Consider the following 21,693-nt stretch of genomic DNA (forward strand, 5'->3'; position numbering starts at 1 on the left):
TGTGGACACGTTTCTAAATGTCTCTAGGCCTCAGCTTCTTCACCTAATCAATGGGGCTTATAAGTCCATTGTGAAGATTAACTGTTTTATTATCTGCAAAGGTACATATACTAAATTCCCACTATTTGCAATCAAATTATTGATTTCTGATGATGCAGTCTCATCTTATTTTTATTATTTGTTTTATTATGGAGGGAAAACATGAGTTTTTTTTTCAAGATGTCAAACATCTTTGTAATGCCTTGACACTCTAACACTGTGCTTACAGTACTCCATGCATAAAATGGCCTGAGGAAAGGGAGGGTAAGACAAAAAGACAAGGGGCCGCAAACTAATGCCTTCTGGATTTTTGGGTGCCACTGGGAGGCAAGGCTTGCATGAATAGCATGGAAAATAATCCCTTGTCTTCTTGACCGATACCCAGGTCATCATTTAGTGAATAATCACTAGTTTCCAGGCACTCTGCTAAGTGCTTACATAATTATTTTATTCAATCTTTACAATAACCTTGTCTTTCTATGTGAGGAAAAGTTGAGAGATAGTTAATATTGGGGCAGGCGCCATGGCTCACTTGGCTAATCATCCACCTTTGGCACCGGAATCCCATATGGGCGCTGGGTTCTAGTCCTGGTTGCTTCTCTTCCAGTCCAGCTCTCTGCTGTGGCCCAGGAAGGCAGTGGAGGATGGCCCAAGTGCTTGGTGCCTGCACCCATGTGGGAGACCAGGAAGAAGCACCTGGCTCCTGGCTTCGGATCAGCATAGCTCCAGCTGTAGCGGCCATTTGGGGGGTGAACCAACGGAAGGAAGACCTTTCTCTGTCTCTCCCTCTCACTGTCTGTTACTCTACCTGTCAAATAAATAAATTTTTAAAAATCTTTAAAAAAGAGAGAGACAGTTAATACTAGCTCAAGGTCATATAACTATAGACTTCCAGGGCTGGGAAACAGGAAATTTACTATACAACCAAGTCTATTAGTCTATCTGATAAAAGAAAAAAGCAACTTCATGCAACACAAGATTAGAACGTAGATGATTCTCTGGTACCTGTACCCCAACTCTTCCTGCTTCCTTTCTGCCTAGATACACAAAGCCAGCCACATTGATTTACTACCTACCACTTTCAGTGGTCATCCATCCATCCATCCAAAGCAAAGATGCCACAGTTTTCTATAAATCAACTCACTGAAATATTCTCTAATTGTATTGCTGGGGCCATTACTTAAAAACCTCACATAAAGGTAATTTATTACAATAGAGGAGTATCTTGAAGAGAAATTAGTCTTCCAGCTGTGAAACAGAAAGGATTAAAGAACCCATTATGTTGCCCTTGTTGCTCTGTATAAGTGGATGCAACTGGAAGTTTAATCACAGTAAGTCTATTATCCTCACGTTGTTCCTGCTCTGAGTCACAGCCACGACTTCTATTTTATCACTTCAGTGCTTACAGTCCTTATATTAATTAAACTTTCAGAAATGCCTTTGGAAAGAGAAGCTGTGTACAAGTAAACACACCTATCCTGGATTCCATAAGTCTTCATGTTTGTCATATGCATATACAAACCAAATTGAACAAAGTAGAACCCATGGCTGTTCAACCAATGGGAGAACCAGACCAAATAAAGAGAAGGTCTGATGCCAAACAAAGTCAAGCTCCCATCCTAACCCATCATGAGGTTGACTTTAAATCAGAGTAAATTTGAAGCCCAGCTCTATTATTTATCAGCTGAGACTTGAGTAAGTAACCTAACTCCCTAAGTTTCATGTTCTTCAGTTCCAAAATGGAAGAATTAATGAACTAATATCAGAGAGCTATTTTAAGGGTTAAATGAGACAGTCTGCATGATTCAACAAGTGATTTTTTTATTTCCATCTATTCACTTTACTAACAAATGCTTGAATGTATATAGCTTACTATATGGCAAGAGCTGTTCTAGTAAGAACTTCAAAAATATTAACTCATTTAGTCCTTACAACTTTCGTTGAAGATAGGTACTACTGTCACCTCATTTTATGAGTAAACAAATGACATAAAACTAGAAGTAAGTACAGAGAGATTACATTTATTTATCTATTAAGTGGTATTCTGGATTTGAACCCAGGGAGCCCTAATCTGGGAGCCATGCACTTCACTACTAGATTGGCTGCCTCTCATGGGGCATGTCACTGAAATGGTATGCCTAGGAAAAATTCTGGTCAAAGAAACACTGATACCATGTCTTTGTTTACAACAAATAGGTTCCTTTTCTTTACTCTCTAAGCCCAGAAAGTAGGTTGGGTAAAAGGAGGTTGAGATGCTTGGTGAGATTTCAGATTAGCAGTGGGAGTCAGGTGTCTAGAGCATGAGTATAGTGGAAGGAGGCTGGTCACAGGGGATAGGAAATCCTTTCATGTGGATAGCAGTGGATGTAACTCTTCTTCCTGATCTCTGCCGGGTTAGGGATAAGGATGCCAGCCTAGCGTGGCTAGGTCCACCCTCCCTTCATTCCTTGGGTTGGTAGGGTTTCCTCGATAGGTAAGAGCGACTCATGGATTTTCCTATTCTTTCTCCTGCCTTGCTTGGCTAGGAGCATCTGAGTTCTTGAGTCTTTTGCCCCAGTGATATTCTAGCTTCAGACTCATCAAGGGTGACCAAAAGAATTCAGTGCCAATCAAATAATTAGCTATTGCTGGAGTACTTCTCTGCTTCAAATGATGTTCATGTCAAGATAAAAATCACATGACAAATATGGTGTACCAAGAATCACTATATCAACTCTTTTACACAAAGTATCTGGTCACAGTTAGAATGTCAAAAGCATTTCATCATATTCCAGCAAAGGTCACTAGAGGACTATTAGCAAGACAGCACAGAGAAGAAAGGAAGCCCTATTCAATGGATATTTTGATGTTGATTCAACCAAAAGTTCCTGAATGAAGGCATCAACTCAGCCTTTCTATTCTGCTACCAAGTGGATGATAGAAACTAAATTCCCTGAGCATTGTCAATCAACTATGCAATAGTGGATGCTGGGAACCACAGACATGAGTACTTGTCAAATCATGCCAATTTTTTCGTTCCCTTGTTCTTCAGTTAAGACAGGTTATTGTGCTTCCCATAAACACAAACACAATAAGAACTCCTCAGCTAAATCTGTAATTGCAGTTCTTTGAAAAAGCATTAAGATTCTGGCAATTAGCAAATTCTACATGACAAGAATTATTAACTGTTCGGATACAGCCAAATATTTTTGGTAAACAGATTTAATGGACCAGTCACAATACTCCATTCAGCCTAATTTTGACAACACTGCAATTTAGAGCAATCTAGGTTGGCAGTGGACTAATAGACCAACCAGCCACATGCTAAGATTATTTCCGCCCAGGAACAGTAGGGAGAATATTCTGGTTTATCACTTATATATGTACTTGTATCAGTGCACAGATCAGTTATACCTGTGTTAGTTTGCAGTTGTATTTTCTTTGCCTGCATATATTTTTCCATCTCTTAATCCTGATCTGTTGATTTTTAAAAATGATTTGTTATTTAGCAATTCCTTAGAGCATTGATTGAATTGCACACAGGGAGGCAGAGCTGAGTTCCTTGGAGAGTCGAAGTCTCTGGGAGAAAAAGTTTTTACTTTTTCTAATCACTCAGCCCAAGGCCTGTCAGAACCAGGTTTCAAAGTGACCCAAAGACAATGAAAGTTGGAGGTTTTTCATAACCTTCCGGCCCACTGATTTCTAACTATACTCAGAAAATTAAATCAAATTAATTCTGGGATGATGCAACATTTGAATTTTTGTGGCTAAGCTAGTAGCTGTTCTAAACACAGGCTGGATAGATGATTTGATGGGATTCTTTACCATCACGTATACTCCTCATCTTTCCATATTACAGGGATGCTCCTCAGTTTTAGTTAACTATGGTGAGATGCTGGTGTTTAACGAGTTAGTTCTTAGGTTTGGTTTGCTACCAATGGTTTAACAATGGGCCAGCAAACAGTCTAATACTTATCAGTGAGCTATCATGAGCCTGTATGAGTGGGGTCCACCTTATCCATTGTGGGTAGCTGACAAGTGAGAGCAAGGAAGAAAGGATACTGCATGGGGGGAAATGCAGAAAACAGGACAGTGGTGACTGAGGCTGTCCACTATGCAATTTTAACCAAGGTCACTTTGGATGGATTAATGAGGAGGAACTGGTAGGGGGTTGATGGCGCATGAGTAATACCAATTTCCCTTCCTGAGCTCACCTCGCTCCAGTTGCCCACTGTCCAGTCCGATGGACACAGGATGTCTCTGTTACAGGAAATGAGGGACCTGGGCTTCAGCAGGTGTAGGCAGTCAGTAGCTGGGAGGGCCTGCTCATCAGAGCCCATGGTCTGGATGCACAACACTGTTCTCTTCTTCACTCCGTAGGGCCCACATGTGGTCGAACACGCTTCCCACTCCCCTGCCCACCATCTGCAGGCAGATATAGATATATTATAGGAGGTCACCAAAAGTACATAAGCATTCAATTCAGCTACTAGGAAGAAAAAGCAGGCACAGATGCACTGATTACAGAGTTGGAAATTTCTTGGAGTTGCTTCAGCCACCAGGGTGCATTCTGCAGACAGGGCTATAGTGATTCGTTCAATCATAGTCCCAGAGCACAACCAAGTACCTGGTCTAAGTAGTCACCAAATAAGCATGGTTTTGAATTTGTGAATGCATACGTATTCATGATTCATATTCATATATATATTCTCTCTTTTCAACCAAGAAAACTGAGGTCTAGTTTTCAGACTCATGTCCTCATCTGTTAAATGGGTATAACAATACTACTTTACAGGAGTGCTGCAGATTAAATGACAAACCAATCAATGTAAAGCACACAGTACAGAGCCTGACATACAATCAGAAGATCAACCATTTGCTATTATTTATTGTTATTTTTACCTCTGGCTATTGAGTAAAAGAATCCAATTAGATTCAGTCTCTCATGTTTTCTATTCCAATGTGAACAAGATCATTAAACAGCAGTTTTTTTGTTTTTTGTTTTTTTGTTTTTTTTTTTTTTTTTGACAGGCAGAGTGGATAGTGAGAGAGAGACAGAGAGAAAGGTCTTCCTTTGCCGTTGGTTTACTCTCCAATGGCCGCTATGGCCGGCGCTCCGCGCTGATCTGAAGCCAGGAGCCAGGTGCTTATCCTGGTCTCCCATGGGTGCAGGCCCAAGCACTTGGGCCATCCTCCACTGCACTCCCTGGCCACAGCAGAGAGCTGGCCTGGAAGAGGGGCAACCGGGATAGAATCCGGAGCCCCGACCGGGACTAGAACCCAGTGTGCCGGCACCACTAGGCGGAGGATTAGCCTACTGAGCCGCGGCGCCGGCCTAAACAGCAGTTTTAATGATCATTCAGGGACATTCTTTTCATTATTTTTTAAAAAATATGTAATTTTAAAGGGAGAGAAAGAGCTACAGAGAGAGGGAGATGGGGAGAGAAAAGACAGACAGAGGTCTCCCATCTGCTGGTTCATTCCCCAAATGCTTACAACAGCAAAGGCAAGATCAGGCCAAAGCTAGAAGCTGGGAACTCAATAAGGATCTCCCATACAGGTGGCATGGATCCAACTATTTGAACCATCACCTATTGCCTCTCAGGGTACACAATCGTAGGAAGGTGGAATTGGGAGCAGAGCCAGGACTCTAATCCAAACACTCTGATATGGGAACAGGGTGTCCCAGACAGCATCTAAAACACTGCTCCAAATGCTCAACCTCACCTTCATTTCCCCTCAGCTGTCCTTTGCAACTTACTTGTTAATATTTTCACTGTCTTTTTGATAAGGACAGAGTAGAAAAAGAAAAAAAAAAAACCTTAATAAGAAAATTTCTTACATGTCAGCTTTCTTAACAAGTTGAGCAATTGAAACTGTTTACTAAATTAATGGTCTGCATTCTCTGTGCAAAAACTAGTGCATGTGTTTTCAGGCATGGGAAGCCAAGACACTGAGGTGAAAAAAAAAGTCCTACATGAAAGATCTCTGTGAGAGAGACCCCAGTGGAAAGAAGGGGCCAGAAAAGGAGGTACTTTTCTCTGAAGGGAGGAGAGAACTTCCACTCTGCTTATGGCCTTGTCTAAACACTGATGGAGATAGTGATTCAAAAGGCTTCCATTGCCTAGGCAGCTCATGTCAAGAGCCTCGGGTGATCAGTGACATCATGCATAAGAGTGTTAATTGTTAAATTACCAACAGGAGTCAATGTGCACGTTCTTCCCATGCAGGACTTCTATCCTCAACGAGTTGTATTATGAGAATTAACTGTAAAACTTGTTCTCTGTGTGTGTGTGTGTGTGTAAATGGTTGAAATCTTTACTTAGTATAGAGTTGATCTCCTGTGTACAAAGTTAATTGAAAATTAATCTTAATGGAGAATGGGGCTGGGAAAAGGAGAGGGAGGAGGAGATGGGGTGGGAGTGGGGATGGGATAGTGGATATGATGGGAAGAATCACTATATTCCTAAAGTTATATTTATGAAATTTGTACTTACTAAATAAAAGGTTTCTTTCAGGAGAAAAAAAAAAACTAGTGCATGTGTCCCTCACCTACAATAATTGACTTGAAATTCTAGAATGTGGGCCCACTGATTACATTAGAAGTGACTTTTGAAAATGGCAGGGGATCATTTGAAAGACCTGTCTTTTCATCTATCTTCATCGCTGTGGAAATCTTTCCCAACAGAGCAGACAAAATGAATATCTTTACCCCGTGTGTTCTGGGTCCATTATTGATCCCAAGTGTAGCTTTTTCATTTTTCCCTCTATGGAGTAATACAGTGGGATATTCCTATTTTTTGTGGGAAAATAGCACATCATCTTAAACCCTTCATTCCTAATTTTAAGAATGCCTCTTGAATTTAAGATATTACTAAATTTTGGTAATTTTGAAGACAAAACTTTGTCCCATTATTTTTGTTCAATAAATGTTGATTTGGGTACAAATTCTTTTAATGTCAAGTTAAAATAATAGAAAAAATCTGTCTCATAACAAATAAAAAAGGAAAGCTCTATTATATTCATCAGTTAAGAAGTAATTATGATTACTTATTTATTTTTGTGTTTAATATCTGGTTATCTTGTGTGGATAAAGAGACAAAACTGGGACATTATTGGGACACTATGATGTGAAATAAAATAAATGCCCACTGTACTAATCTAATTACTTTGTCCTACCTCTGACATTTCCAAGGGAGGCCAGACACACTACTGAATATATAAAATGTCATTGTGTAAAGGCCTTAATCTGGGCTGACTGAAGCCCAATTTATCTAATTACTTCAGCTGTATCACCACAAAGTGATAATGGACCTTCTTGTTTTCCCTTCCTAGAGTTTCCTTCACAGTCCCCTGGACGGCATTTTGCATGAGTTTGTGGTGTGGTATGAATGCGTCCCATGAAACTCATGTGTTGGCAACCCGAGTGCAATAGTGTTGGCAGGTGGAGCCCAATGAGATATGCTTAGATCAAGAAAGCTCTGTCCTCAGGAGTAAATAAATGTCATAAAAAGGTCTTTGGGAAGTGGGTTCAGTGTTTTCCCTCTTCTGACGTGTGGAGAAACCATATTCATCCCCTCCTGTCTTCCTGGCTTCCATCATGTGAGGGAACAGCAAGAGAGTTCTCACTAGGCCAAATGCTGTTGCCTTGCTCTGGGACGTCCAGACTCCAGAACTCTGGGAGTTCTTTATAAATTAGCCAGACTGCGATATTCTCTTTTAGCTGCACAAAATGGACCAAAAGAACTTGTCACTAATTTAAAGTGAAAACCATGATTTCTCTCTCCTGCAAAGATCTTCCAGGCATAGTGCTCAGGACTCATTGTTAAGCACTTTTCCATTGTCCATCTCACTCTTCTGGTGTTTGCCATAATCCTACCTTGTCTATATTTAGAATGGAATATTATTTTTATATTGATGGGAGATTTTAGATATATAGAAGGCTTATAACCAAAGACTGTTAAAGTGCTCTGGGTGGTGAAAAGGGAAACACAGCATGCCAAGAATTCAGGAAGAATAAAGACCCAGCCCAAATACCATTTTCTCCCCAACAAGACAACTTTTCTGGTTTAATTAACACAGGATTAATAACGATCTAAGCTGATGTTTTCTGTTAGTGGCATTAGTCTTTCTCTCATCAGAATGTTGATCCTAGTGACAAAGATTCTGTGCTTGACTGCACTTTAATCAGGCTCCGAGTCTTCTCCCAGGAGCTTCTGAGAACTCCCTGGAAAATGCAGTTTTACTTATGAATCCTTCCCAGTTGATTTGGCAAGAACTCCTGCCCTTCTTAACTGGACTCTTCATCCTCCATCATCTCCAGGTGGTATCTGATCAGCCTGGCTGATTAGGCTGGTTTAGCCAGAATCTCCCTTTCCCTGGATGTTTCCTCTTACTAATTTTCTGTCTATTGATCCCACTTCCTGACCAAAAATTTCCACTTGCCGTGCTGTATTAGGGGTTGAGTCCAGTCTCTCTTTCTTATTACAGATTCCCATTACACTGGTCCCTATTCCTACCACAATGGTCCTGGAAAAAGTTTTTCCTACCACACTTTAACAAAGTATCATTGAATAGTGTTTTCTTTAATAACACCTAACACAATTGGGTAACTGATCATGCATTTTCTGTGTTGTTCTGTAGTCAGTAGACATTAGTGAATCTTTTCCCATTATGATATAAAAGTTCTAGTGACTGGGGCTGCATCAGTGATTCTCCCTGGGGAGCTTTAAATAATTGTTGATGTCCAGCACCTATTGAAGACCTATTGACTCAGAATCTCCTGGGGTAGGGCCAAGACATCACTGCTTTAAGAGCTCCCTAATGACTAATATGAAGTCAATGTTGGAAATCATTGGTGTTTTTGGTACCAGATAAACGGATTTAACTGTGTTTCTAAATTTTTCTCCATAGAATGGACTCTGTTGTTTTAGTATGAGTTATATATAACATAGAAGTGCTCATGTGTGTACATGCATGTTTGAGACCCTTAAGAGCCTGGAGTTGTCCTGGAAAAGTATACTCTAGTTTGGACATGAATTTCCTCTGAGATTAAGTCACAGGGAAAGGGCAGAAAGTCTCTTGCCCTCCCTCTAATCTGTAGCTTCTACCAATTTTCATAGCAGCACTGGCTTGGATACTTTTGACTGTCAATAAACCAGGCCACTTCTCCAATTTCCATCACTCAGATAACTGCAAGTCCAAATGTGAGTTTGCTAAAAGCTTGGTCAAAATAGTAACTGCCTTTTAAAAAATAAACTTCTATAATAATTTTTCTAGTAATCTTTTCCCTAATAGCATTTATGTTCCAAAATCTAATTTGACAGTCCAAATTATCATTTAAGAAGCTTTACTATAATATCAACCCTCTCAGCTCCTTGCCATACACAAGCCCACAGTGCATATTCTGACTGTATCCTGTTCTTCAACCCTATTTTCTATAGCTTTCTTGTTATCCCTACATACACCATGCTCAGTCCTCTTCTGTTTTTTCATGGGATTTTCCCAGTCTCAATAGTGAAGATCCTCAAGGAGCATTTGGGAATGTCTGAAGACATGTTTTCATTGTGTATAACAATGAAGGAGTATTGTGTATAATGTGTATAATATACACACATATATAATTGTGTATATTGTGTATAATAACAAGGAAGGAATATTGTGTATAATGTGTATAATACATTGTGTATAATATAGAGGAGGTATATGCTATTGGCATCTTGTAGGTAGAGATGGCAGTCCCCCACAACAAACACTCACCCAGCCCAAAGTGGCAATAGTGTTGAGGGTGAGAATTCCTGGGCTTAAATTGTGTGACAATTATTTGTTCGCTATATCTATATGCAGCTGCCAGAGTTGAATGAATTGCTATCAGATGTCATCAAGCATTTGGATAGGCTGGGCACCATTATAGCTGTCGCCTGGAGTCTCCTTTGCTGAGAATCAAAGTTCAGAGAGATGTCTGTAGGGAGGAGAAACTCAAATGACCTCTGTCTGGAGTCAGATATACTTTAATCCCCAAGAATTTGTCTCTTGATAAGCTATTCTATCTTGGAACATGCTATGCCGAGCTTGTGTCCTGAAAGCCATTAATGATTTTGTACATATTTCATCTGTTTACATAATCAGAAGCTTTTATTAAACTGAATTTTTTTTACCTTGAATTCTCCTTTGGGGCATAACACAGAACATTGAAATTTAAAGTAAAAAGAAGATGTTACTGAAGAATATTATTCAGAACTAACAAAGATTAAATCTGGCACTTGAAATCCTTTTGGGAGGAGAAATGACAGCTCTGAATGATGAGTCTGAACTTTTCAGATATCATGGAAATGAGGTGACGGAGGCAGATGTTGTAACTCGAAATTCATACACAGCTGAATTACTGGACTAGGCTTGCAAAAACAAATAACATGACTACAACTATCTTCATTTATTAGTTGGTTCGTCTTTAAAGAAACAAATTAACTCAATTTCTTTAACCTCTTGGTGAATATGCTTGCATGCCTTAGTTTTGGAGCTAGACTTTTCTGCTTGTTTATACATTTCCATTGTGTTTTAATGTGAGAGAAATCTTTCAAAATGGGAAGGTTCATTCTGAGATCCCAGGTGGCAGTGTGCTGTGGTAGCACAGAGACGCCTCAGCTGACAGATCTGGGTTCGAGTCCACATCCTTCACTTGCAGCTAAGTGACCTTTAAAAATTGTGTGAAGGCTTCAGTGTCTTCATCTGTACAATGAGCATAAAAATATCTGCTCACGGTTGCTAACAGGGTTCAATGATATGGCAATCTGCAAAGGGCTGGAAAACAGTGGGTTCCTGAAAATTACTAGTTTCTCTTCCACTTTTCCCTTAGGGTGTGGCATCAAATTTCTCTGAGCCTTTATCTTTTCATATACCCTCAGGGGTAACAGCCACCCTCTGTCCTTTGACCAACTAACTAGTAAACATTTGTGGAAGAGCAAATGTAATAAAAAGATATGAAATGTTTTATGAATTAACCATTATGTCTGGGTATTTCAGGGAATTCTATTTAGATGCTCACATCCTACTTCAGAATGAGTTTTTGGAAATTATATCTATATGTATTATATATAATTAACATTTTGCAAGAGTCAAAATTTCCAATTTAGAGAGCCCAATGTTTTCCAATACAAATGGACTGCAGAATAGAGGCACATATGTGACTTTCTAATGATTACTTTTACAGAAGATTTTAGTCCAGATGAATTAAATAAATAAGTATAGACTTATGGAAAAGAATATATATATATATGTATATATATATATATATATATATATATTACTGGTACCTTTGCCACTGTGTGTGTAATAATGACAAAATTATTTCTCTCTCTATATATGTATATATGACAAAATAACTTTATATGAAATTTTAGTACAATAATCCAATTAGGGTCAAGTAGTCTCCTAAATACAGATACCACAGATTTGAAACATAAACGTGTGTGTGTGTGTGTGTGTGTCACCCTGGGCAAAAATCCAATTAAAGGCAAAATTTTACTTTACGAGTTCAACAGAACACCACCAGAATCATTAACGTTTTTTCTGAAAGCTGTGCCTTTAGTTTGAGGTCTGAACTGTTTGATCTGTTAATTTTGTTGATATTCAATAACTGTAAGTTAGGATCCAGGCATTAATCATGTACAGAAATAGCCTCAAAGAAACTTAGACCTTGGGGAATAGATACCAGAAGAGAGAAAAATAGTTTAAATCAGAGCAAAAATGCTGCCAAATGACAATGATTTAAAGAGATTGAAAAACTGTTTGTGCGTTGTTCTACTTCCTTGGGTATAATCTTCAAATTGTCTGGAGGGAATTGGAAGAAATTATGTTTCCAACACAACAGCAGAAGCTGGGGAATAGGATGGGTCAGTTTCTTCCCCTGAAGCCTGACGAGGTAGAAGGCAGAGATGGCAGCTGCAGAATCCATCACCAGTTCCGGGCTATGGCCATCAGTGTTTCCATTCTGACTGCCAGGACTTCTTTGAAAGTGTCATGAGAGGGGGCTGCACAACTGGTCTAATTAAAAAGTGTTCTCTGAATCAATAAGCTGCCTCCATGTGCTCAGTTTAAGAAGCATTGCAAGGGGCCAGCACTGTGGCATAGTGGGCTAGGGCCTCCGCCTGTATCACTGGCGTCCCATGTGGGCACTGGTTTGAGTCCCAGCTGCTCCTCTTCCTATCCCGCTCTCGGCTGTGTCCTGGGAAAGCAGTGGAAGATGGCCCAGGTATTGAGCCCCTGTGCCTATGTGGGAGACCTGGAAGAGGCTCCAGGTTCCTGACTTTGGATTGGCCCAGCTCCAGCTATTGTGGCCATTTGGGGAGTGAACCAGTGGATGGAAAACCTTTCTATCTTCTCTCCCTCTTATTGTCTATAACTTAAATAAATTAAAATCTTAAAAAAAGCAGCACTGCAGGAGAGAAAGGAGTAGCATTGACCGTGTTCTAGCAAACTGTTCCCACAGCCCAGAGATGAAGAGGTGCCAATTAAATTAGCCAAAAGGAGGGCAGTGATCTTGTAGACCGTGGCTGGGCACAGGGCACTGGGCAAGGGATTCAGATAGCCCACTGCTGGGCCCAGCCTTCACAATAGCCCTATCTTGCAAAAGCACAGGTATCTCATCTTGACTGTAAGCTTCTTACGGGAGTGCAATGTTTGTGCCTTCCCTCAAATCCTTGGCCATACACCCAAAGGAAATCTTCATCTAGTGGTTTTCCAAGCTTGGGAGTTTTTATGACATAGAGGAGGGATCTCTTTGCCTTGACCGATTTTATATTACATTTGCATTATTCTGTCTTGGTTCTCTGTGGCTGCTGTGACAAATTACCATGAACTTGGTGACTTGAAGCAACAGAAATTCAGGTTCTGATAGTGCTGGAGGGTAAACATACACAGTCTCACTGGCTGGGATCAAGATGCCTGCAGGGCTGCACAAACTCCAGAGGTCCTTCAGGAAAATCGTTCCTGTGCCTCTCAGTATGTGGTGGCTGCTGGCTTCTGGCTGCATCACTTCAACCTTCAAGCCCAGCGTCTTCAAATCTCTCTTTGCTTGTTTTTCACATTTCTTTCTGTCTATGTGTTGAATTCCTTCTACCTCCTTCTTAAAAGAACACCGTGGTGACACTTAGGGCTCACCTGGGTTACCCAGGACAATCTCACCATTTCTGTTCTCTTTATCACATCTGCAAAGACCCTATCACCAAATAAGGTCACACTTCCAGGCTCCAGAGATTAGCACGCAAATATCTTGGGGATTATTTTTCAGCCTACCATGATCATGAATTTAGGGGCCAACTTCAAGTCCACGGAGCTTAGCCTGCTTGTATCACTGAGAATTTTTCTGAACTCCTCCCCTTTCTACTTCAGTGTCACGTTTCAGCTGTAGCTCTTTGATTGTCTTCCAGCCTCTGGACACTTACCCCAACCGCCATCTCCCTCTAGTTCCCCTAGATGTATCTTATTCTAGGCTTGCATCCAACTAGAAAGTCCTGGTGATGTTAGTGTAGAGATTTATAAAGATAATCACCAATACAGGAAGTGGATTCTGAAAATAGTAAAGCCAAGTTTTTAGTGAAAGGTGAAAAAGAAAGTGTTGATACAGATTGATGTCTGTTCTAAAACTGCAAATTGATACCGACTCCTCAAACTTCCTTTGACTCTGTGACTGTAGCTGATATCCTCAACTCTTCCCTAGTACTCAGCAGGTGAGTGTCTCAGTCAACTTTTTGGTGCCTACCAAATATGGCACAGTGCTTACTCTGTTTCAGACACAGTCCAAATAAGGAGAGAAGTGCACACCTCTCTTTGGAGGTCTGCTGATTGTAATAGAAACAGACTTTAGAGACAGACTGCCCTGGATTCAGATCTCTGACACCTACTAACTTCATGATGCCAATTGAGGTAATCAGTATTTCTTCCTCTGAGAAGTTGGCCTAACAGTTGAGCATAATAAAGAGACTACTTAAACTCCATCTTATGACTGAGAGTGAATTGGTACCCAATAAATGGTATTACTTGATTATTATTACCATTGAATCTCTCATGGGAAAAAAGTAGTTCAACATACAATTACTGATAATATGAAGGTTAAGGCAGACTACAGAGAACTATAAAAATGAGAATGTAAACCACAGGGATAAAACTAGTTTTAGAAAGAAACAGCTATGGTTTTAAGAAGACACGGAGTCCAACAGAGTGGTTCTGAAAACAATATAAGGATCTCAGGCACTGGAGCAGGGATTGCTGTGCATTGAGTGCAAGATGCATTGGTGGAGGCTCATGGATTTTGAGGGCCAGGAAGCAGGCATGAGGCACCTGAGTTCTGTAGAGCAGTGCGCTATGGATCCGCTGTCAGAGAGTTCTCTTTCCTGCCTCACCCTTCCCTGAGAAGCTGACATAAAAACTGCATAACCTACAAAACACAAAACCTACAAAACATAGCATTGACCTTATCTTCCCTTGATGATCCCAGTTTTTCCTAGCACAAGAGTTATAGGAGAAAGCTCCAGCAAGGTAAAGTGATTATTGCATTTCTGTCTTGCACTGACAGAGGTGGGGCCCAATTTTGGATCTCATAGCCCACCTGTTACCCAAAAGAAACCGTGAAACTGGATGGAGAGCAAACCCTCTGACTAATTTGAGAATGTCTTAGTCTCTGGGTCCTGCCCATCTGAACCTGTAAGGAGCTAGCATTGCTTCCCTTAACTGACTCATCCTGACTCTCCTTTTCCATCTATTTGGCAGTTATCACTTCCTAGCTCCTTAGAATCCAGCCTGTCACTTGTTTAAGTTATTTTTTTAAGATTTAAATTTTTTTTATTTATTGACAGGTAGAGTTACAGACAATGAGAAAGACAGAGAGAAAAGTCTTCCTTCCATTGGTTCACTCCCCAAATGGCTGCTATAGCCAGTGCTGCGCCCATCCGAAGCCAGGAGCCAGGTGCTTCCTCCTGGTCTCCCATGCAGATGCAGGAGCCCAAGCACTTGGGCCATCCTCCACTGCACTCCCAGGCCACAGCAGAGGGCTGGACTGGAAGAGGAGCAATTGGGACTAGAACCCCGTGCCCATATGGGATGCCAGCACTGCAGGCGGAGGATTAACCTAGTGCGCCATGGCGCCAGCCCCTTGTTTAAGTTATTAGAGCAATTACCCCCCTCCTATTTAACTAATCTATTCTTAGTGTGTTTGTTCAAGAATTGAATGAATGTCTGATGGAATCTGTAACCTAAATACGACTCTGTCTGAGGTCACTTGAAAATGAAGACATTCTCCTGTAAACATCAGCTAGGCTACTAGCCTGCCTGCCCTCGCTCCCTCTCCCTCCTTCCTTTCTCCACTTCCCTGATTCCTTTACTATCCTATTCTTCCTTATTCCTCTAGTCTCTCTTTTTAGTATAAGTCCCTCATAGCAACATCCCAAATACCTTCTAGGATTCTAATATCTTGAACCAATATGGTTAGCAAATGAGTCTCTCTCTAATAGTGCTTCTCATCCAAGGGTGATTTTGTCCCCTGGAGGACACTTGGCATTGTCTTGAGACAATTTTTCTTTTGTAACAACCTGATTGTGAGGGACGGGGTGCTACTGGCAACTAAGTAGATGCAAGCCAGGGACACCCCCTCACCAGAATCATCCAGCCCCAAATGTCAACAGTGCAGAGGCCGGGTAAGCCTGCTGTGCATCCCGCTCCTCCAGGCAGCCTGCAGTATGAGTGGGCACTGCGATCCGAAGGTGTAAACATACTGTCTGGAGGCTACAGCTGTGCTGATAAAGTCCCCTTGGAAAGACCAACCCCATCAGTTAAACAACTTTTAGGTGATCTACACAGCATTTTCAACAGTGTTTTTTATTTACCAATAGATAAACACAGGCAATACATCAACTCTGCAAGGAATATTGCTCTCTGGGAAGAAAATATCTTCGCAGCCTGCCGCAGGTGCCATTGGCACAGCCACAGAAATCTTTAAAACTTTCCTGTATTTATTCCAGTGACATGAATAGTTTTAATGATTCTAGTAACACATACAGCCCTCCTTTGTCATCACTGAGTTTACTACTAAATTAGGTAGCACTCCTCTAGGCAGACACTAAGAGCCCCAGCTACTATCAATGGTTACCTGGGTGGACAATCCTTTTCATAGCACTTCTTCTGTCTCCCATTAGGCTGGGTTTCTGGGTCACAGAATGTAGCCTTCACCATCCCGTGGCCCTTCTTCATGCAGTGGGCAGTCTGGCGGCGAATACCTGGGGGGTGGGCAGAGAGATCTTGAATCCTAAGCATGCATATGCCCACTGTCAGGGGGAGGCCCCTGATCATGACAAGTGATCATGCTTACAGTTAATGCAAAGTTGTCCAAAAGTTCTTTGGTTTTTTTTTTTAAATATTTATCTTATTTGAAATGCAGAATTACAAAGAGGCAGAGGCAGGGAGAGAGAAGTTTTCCATTTGCTGGTTCACTCCCCAGATGGCTACAACAGCTAGAGCCAGGAGCTTCTTCTGGGTCTCCCACATGGGTGTAGGGGCCCAAGGATTAGGGCCATCTTCTGCTGCTTTCCTACACCAAAGCAGAGAGCTAGATCGGAAGCGGAGCCGCCAGGACTCAAACTGGCACCCATATGGGATGCTGGCACCACAGGCAGCAGATTTACGCACTATGCCACAGCACCAGCCCCAGTTCTTTGGTTTTTAAAGTAGACTTCCTGCTACTCACCCTTATGCTGAATCTGGCAATGCTAAGAGAGGTCCTTTTAGGAAGCACTGAGATAATATAGGTAGATTACTAATAGGATCTATTATATGAGCCATGGTCTAGTTGTAGAAACAACACTAACATACATGCACCAAATAGAAAATCAAGTGAGATCTAACCAACAAAAGCAGATATTATTCTCAGGTATTTCAAGGCAATTGCTACATAATTGACTTGATAGAATAGAGAAGGTAGAGATATTTATATTTGTTGAGGTTAGTAAACTCTGAAAGGTAGGAATAAAATTTTAAATGTTATGTCTACAGAGACCAAGTGGATTCTGTAAAAAAGGGAAGCAATGGGGAGTGATAGGTCTAAGGAAAATAATGCCTTGTCCCAGACACTGTTCTAAGCTGTGTGTGTGTGCACATGTGTATATATACACACACCTGTGTATGCATATACACACCTGTGTATGTGTACATACACAGGAGTACACATACATATACTGGAATGTGTGTAACATTAATAGGTAAGTACATTATATATAATATTAATAATATATTAGCAATAAAAATGTATAGTAAGCAGAATATTACAGCAACCCAAGGAGATCAACACAATCATTATAATCACTACCTGGATGTGAAGAAAATGAGGCAGAATGACATCACACAGGTTGAGAAAGTTGAGGCATCACCGGCTCTGCTAACTAGGACTTTATTAGTAATAGAACTTAGAGGCATGGCCAGACTGCCATGGGTTGAGAGGTGAAGGGGCTGTGAGGAGGAGTGGCCTCTCTCTGGAGGGAGCAAGTGCATTGATGTTAAATGTGAAATACTGGAAAAGAATAACATGAAAAGTGAGGCCTCTCAGGGAAGAGCAATCAGCTTGTGAAAAAGGCACCCTTCCCTCTGTAGGCATCTAGGCTTTGAGTGAGTTTATTGTTGTGCAAAACTCCAGAACAGGAAAAGCCCTGAGAAATCCAGTAAGCTGGTTCCATCCTCATTTTAATGCCAAAGACACTGGTCACTGTGTGGTCTCATTCTAGCCCAAGGCCCCAAGCAAACTTGCATATTCAGAGGCCAGAGGGGGTATACTTTAATGTTATTTATTTATTTTCATTTGAATGTCAATGTGTGTGTGTGTGTGTGTGTGAGCATAGGAGAAGGACTGAGGGAGGGAGGGAGGGATGGAGAAGGGGGGGGGGGAGAGAGAGAGAGAGAGAGATATGTTGGCTTTTCTGATGTCAACTGTTCCAGTATCTTCTGTTATTCCATTGCAATTGTTAGGTAAAGAAAGGCTAAGTAGTTAAGCTACCACTGGGGATATCTGCATTTTGAAATGCCTGAGATTAAATCCTGCTTCTGCATCTGCTTCTGGCCCAGCATCCTACTAACGCACTAATGCACACCTTGGGAAGCCAGGTGATGGTTCAAGTGCTTTGGTCCCTGCTACCCACATGCGAGGCCTGGATGGAGTTCCTGGCTCTGGCTCTGGCCTGGCCTATGCCCTGGCTATTGGGAGCATTTAAGAGTGAACCAGCAAATGGTTCTCTCTCTCTCTGCCTTTCTCTGCCTTTCTGTCTCTTTTTTTTTGACAGGCAGAGTGGATAGTGAGAGAGAGAGACAGAGAGAAAGGTCTTCCTTTGCCGTTGGTTCACCCTCCAATGGCCGCTGTGGCTGGCGCTTCTCGCTGATCTGAAGCCAGGAGCCAGGTGCTTCTCTTGGTCTCCCATGGGGTGCAGGGCCCAAGCACTTGGGCCATCCTCCACTGCCTTCCCGGGCCATAGCAGAGAGCTGGCCTGGAAGAGGGGCAACCGGGATAGATTCCGGCGCCCCAACCGGGACTAGAACCCGGTGTGCCGGCACCGCAAGGCGGAGGATTAGCCTGTTAAGCCACGGCGCCGGCCTCTGTCTCTGTCTTAACTGTCTTACTTCCACCTGTCTTGTCTATATTTCTGACCCACAGGACCTGTGATCATAGGCCAGCGGTGGCTGTTTTACGAGCTATGTTTAGGGTGATTTGTTATACAGCACTAGTAAATGGAACAGCATCCAACACATATTAACATTCTTCAGTCAGGACCCGAGGGTAATACAATTTGACTTGACTGTAATCTATGCACTGATGATTTTCTTTATTTCTCATCTCCTCATCTCCTGCGCTACCGTTTCTCTGTTTTCTCTCCATCTCCACTCGATCCCACCCCTTTCTTTATGGGACTCAGAACCTTGAGATGGGGATCCTGTGGATTGCTATGGCTTTCAGCCAGGTTTGGAAAATAGCAGCACTATCGCTTCCAGTTTCAGTTTCAGTTAAAATGTTCCTTCTCCTAATTTTTCAGCCTGGAGATGGTGGCCTTGTTCTCTGTACCTTCCTCTGTTAATGGGCTGTGGCACTGCATTTCCTCTCATGGTTTCCCCATACCCACACCTTTGAAAGTAACCAGCTGTTTCCTGCTGGGACCCTATGTGACATAATCTCTGTTTCAGTAAAAAACTCAAACTATCCATCTTCACTGACATGAAATAACTCTGAAAACCAGCTGTTGGAGTAACAGAATCTTTCTTTGACATTGGACTTTGTAATACCTCTTGTGGAGGGGTTAGAACCAGGTCATCCTTTTAAAAGTGGTTATCATTATGTAACACTGCAAACGCAGAAAGTGCAGGAGATTAGGGTGAATCTATGTGACTTTGATCTTTCCCTGGAAATTAAAGGAAGAAAATTATTCTGGCTTTTTATTTGGCTTGCTTTGCTATCTGTCCCTTGTGAACTGAACAGAGCCCACAAAGAAATTCTGACTTTGATTAAGGAAGCCAATCAATATATTGTCACAGCTCTAACTTCACTGCTTCTCTGAAAGAACTCTCTTGAAAAGACATTATATAGAAATCAATCACATTGACAAATGTATGAGAATCAAATTCTAAATGTTATTTCTAGAGGATTCTGAAACCCTTTCTCCATGTTGCCATGTCTGTCTGTCTGTCTGTCTCTCTCTCTCTCTCTCTCTGTGTGTGTCTTAAATGAAATGAAAGATCATTGCTGGTTCTTGAAGAATGTTTAATAGTATTAAGTAAGAAATGGTTTTGCCCTGTGAAGGAGTCATTTTAAAAATTTACAAAAATTAAAATATACTCCTTTAGCAGCCACTGTGTACAAATCAGGTGAAGCACACAAGAAAAGAAAATCAAAGACATGCAAAAATCTCACAACACTCATAGGTTAGCAAGAAAGCAAGCAGCATTGCACAGACCACAATGAGCAAAGCAAACCTTCATAGAATTCAGCTGAGGAATTCCAAGCAATTCAATTATGAGAGATAAAAACTAAGGACTTGGAAGTAAGGGAGAGACAGGTCTCTTTACCAGCTGCATGGAGTAAAAATGAAATGGGACTGAGAATCCCAGCCTAATTAGATTAGCCACCCTGGCTGAGGGTTAACACTGGTTTATCAGTCAACTATAACCAAAAGAATATCAGACTTCTACTCCATATTACTTGCAGTTTATTTTATATACTGATGTATACAGTAAACCACATACTCTTCATTCTATAACATGCTCAATCCATCTCAATAAAATTCCTGTTATTTTTATGGAGTACTATATTAGAAAGAATCCTCAGGTATTGAGACAGATCAATATCCGGACTTCATTGATACCACCTGATAATTACGGTGGATACAATCTGATGGATTGCACCAAGACCTGTGTACCTGGAACATGTCAAAGGAGGACTCTGATTTTCTAGAGAAGTGAAGTCTTTTTTTCTAAGTATCAGTACATGAGTGTGGTCACAGTTACAGCGGAATATGTGTACCTGTTTACGACTCTTGTGCTTTTCAAGGATATGTGGACATATCTCAAATACATTCTTATTAACCTTTAATAAGAATGTTGTTGTATAAACCCTGCAAGAACCAGCTACAGTAAATACTACACTGTTTACATTTACATTGTATTTGCTCTACATGTATTTCCAATTAAGGTGAACCAGTTTAAAACCCAGCTTAGCAGGACAGATTGAGCAATCTTCATAAATTTTGCATGCCCAGTCTTTGAAGTTTTTAATATTTGCCTTTTCCTACTAAAACATAACATTCCTTGAGCAAAGGGACAGTAACTAAACTCTAGAGATAATCCAGCCAAGTGGGGTAAAGAGAAGGGACACATGTATGCCATCCTGAGAGTGCAGGACTGAGATGAGCATGGAGAATAAAGTAGGTGAGGGCACACTCAGAAGCAGTGAGCTTTTTCTTTTTTTTAACTTTTATTTAATAAATATAAATTTCCAAAGTACAGCTTTTGGATTACAGTGGCTTTTCCCCCCCTATAACTTCCCTCCCACCTGCAACCCTCTCATCTCCCACTCCCTTTCCCATCCCATGCAGTGAGCTATTTCTAACATGCACACCATTTCTGTGAGTTTTCCAGCACCAAGGACATTCTGGTTAGAATGTAACACAACTGACACACATCTGCAGCATTAGGACTATCATGGGGGTAAATACATATCGTCTATACTTCCTGGAAGTGATCCCGAGTTTTTGTCAAAATAGTCTCCTATTTAAGAAGAACTACTAAAGCTTCCTGTTGAGATCAGCATTGTGCCAAGCCATTTCTGCAGTGCTTCTTCAAAGATAATCTGTCTATCGGCTGAACTTTTCATTGATGATCTGCTAAATTCCCTCCAGCAAACCTTTGATGGATGGTAGCCCCGGGTATTCCACTTTCCAAATTTTCCTGAGGACTAGCTCAGCCTAAATCCCCTCGAGTCCTAAGGTCACTCTCATGAGTAAGGCAGACATGAAAGCAAATGTGGCTGAGGGGCAGAGGAACAGAAACCAGTCTGGAGAAAGGTCACTGGCACTCTCCAGAGCGCCCTCTACCTTCTAAATGGTAAACTGTGAAAAACACGTTGGCTTTCAGGCCAGTGAGCTAAATGGATAAAAT

The 21,693-nt window shown here is 41.3% G+C and overlaps 1 protein-coding gene across 1 annotated transcript in view; it reads right to left on the bottom strand.

Annotated features, from left to right (window-relative positions):
* ADAMTS12 (ADAM metallopeptidase with thrombospondin type 1 motif 12) overlaps window positions 1–21,693 on the bottom strand; it is a 333,668-nt gene that overhangs the window by 54,910 nt on the left and 257,065 nt on the right. The window contains exons 17-18 of the mRNA XM_062211778.1: window positions 16,160–16,286; window positions 4,233–4,443 (exon numbers count right to left, since the gene is read on the bottom strand). Of these exons, the coding sequence (XP_062067762.1) occupies window positions 4,233–4,443; window positions 16,160–16,286 (338 nt within the window). The remainder of the gene's footprint in view (window positions 1–4,232; window positions 4,444–16,159; window positions 16,287–21,693) is intronic.

Source organism: Lepus europaeus, chromosome 15, assembly GCF_033115175.1.
Source record: "Lepus europaeus isolate LE1 chromosome 15, mLepTim1.pri, whole genome shotgun sequence".
Taxonomy (NCBI): Eukaryota; Metazoa; Chordata; class Mammalia; order Lagomorpha; family Leporidae; genus Lepus; species Lepus europaeus.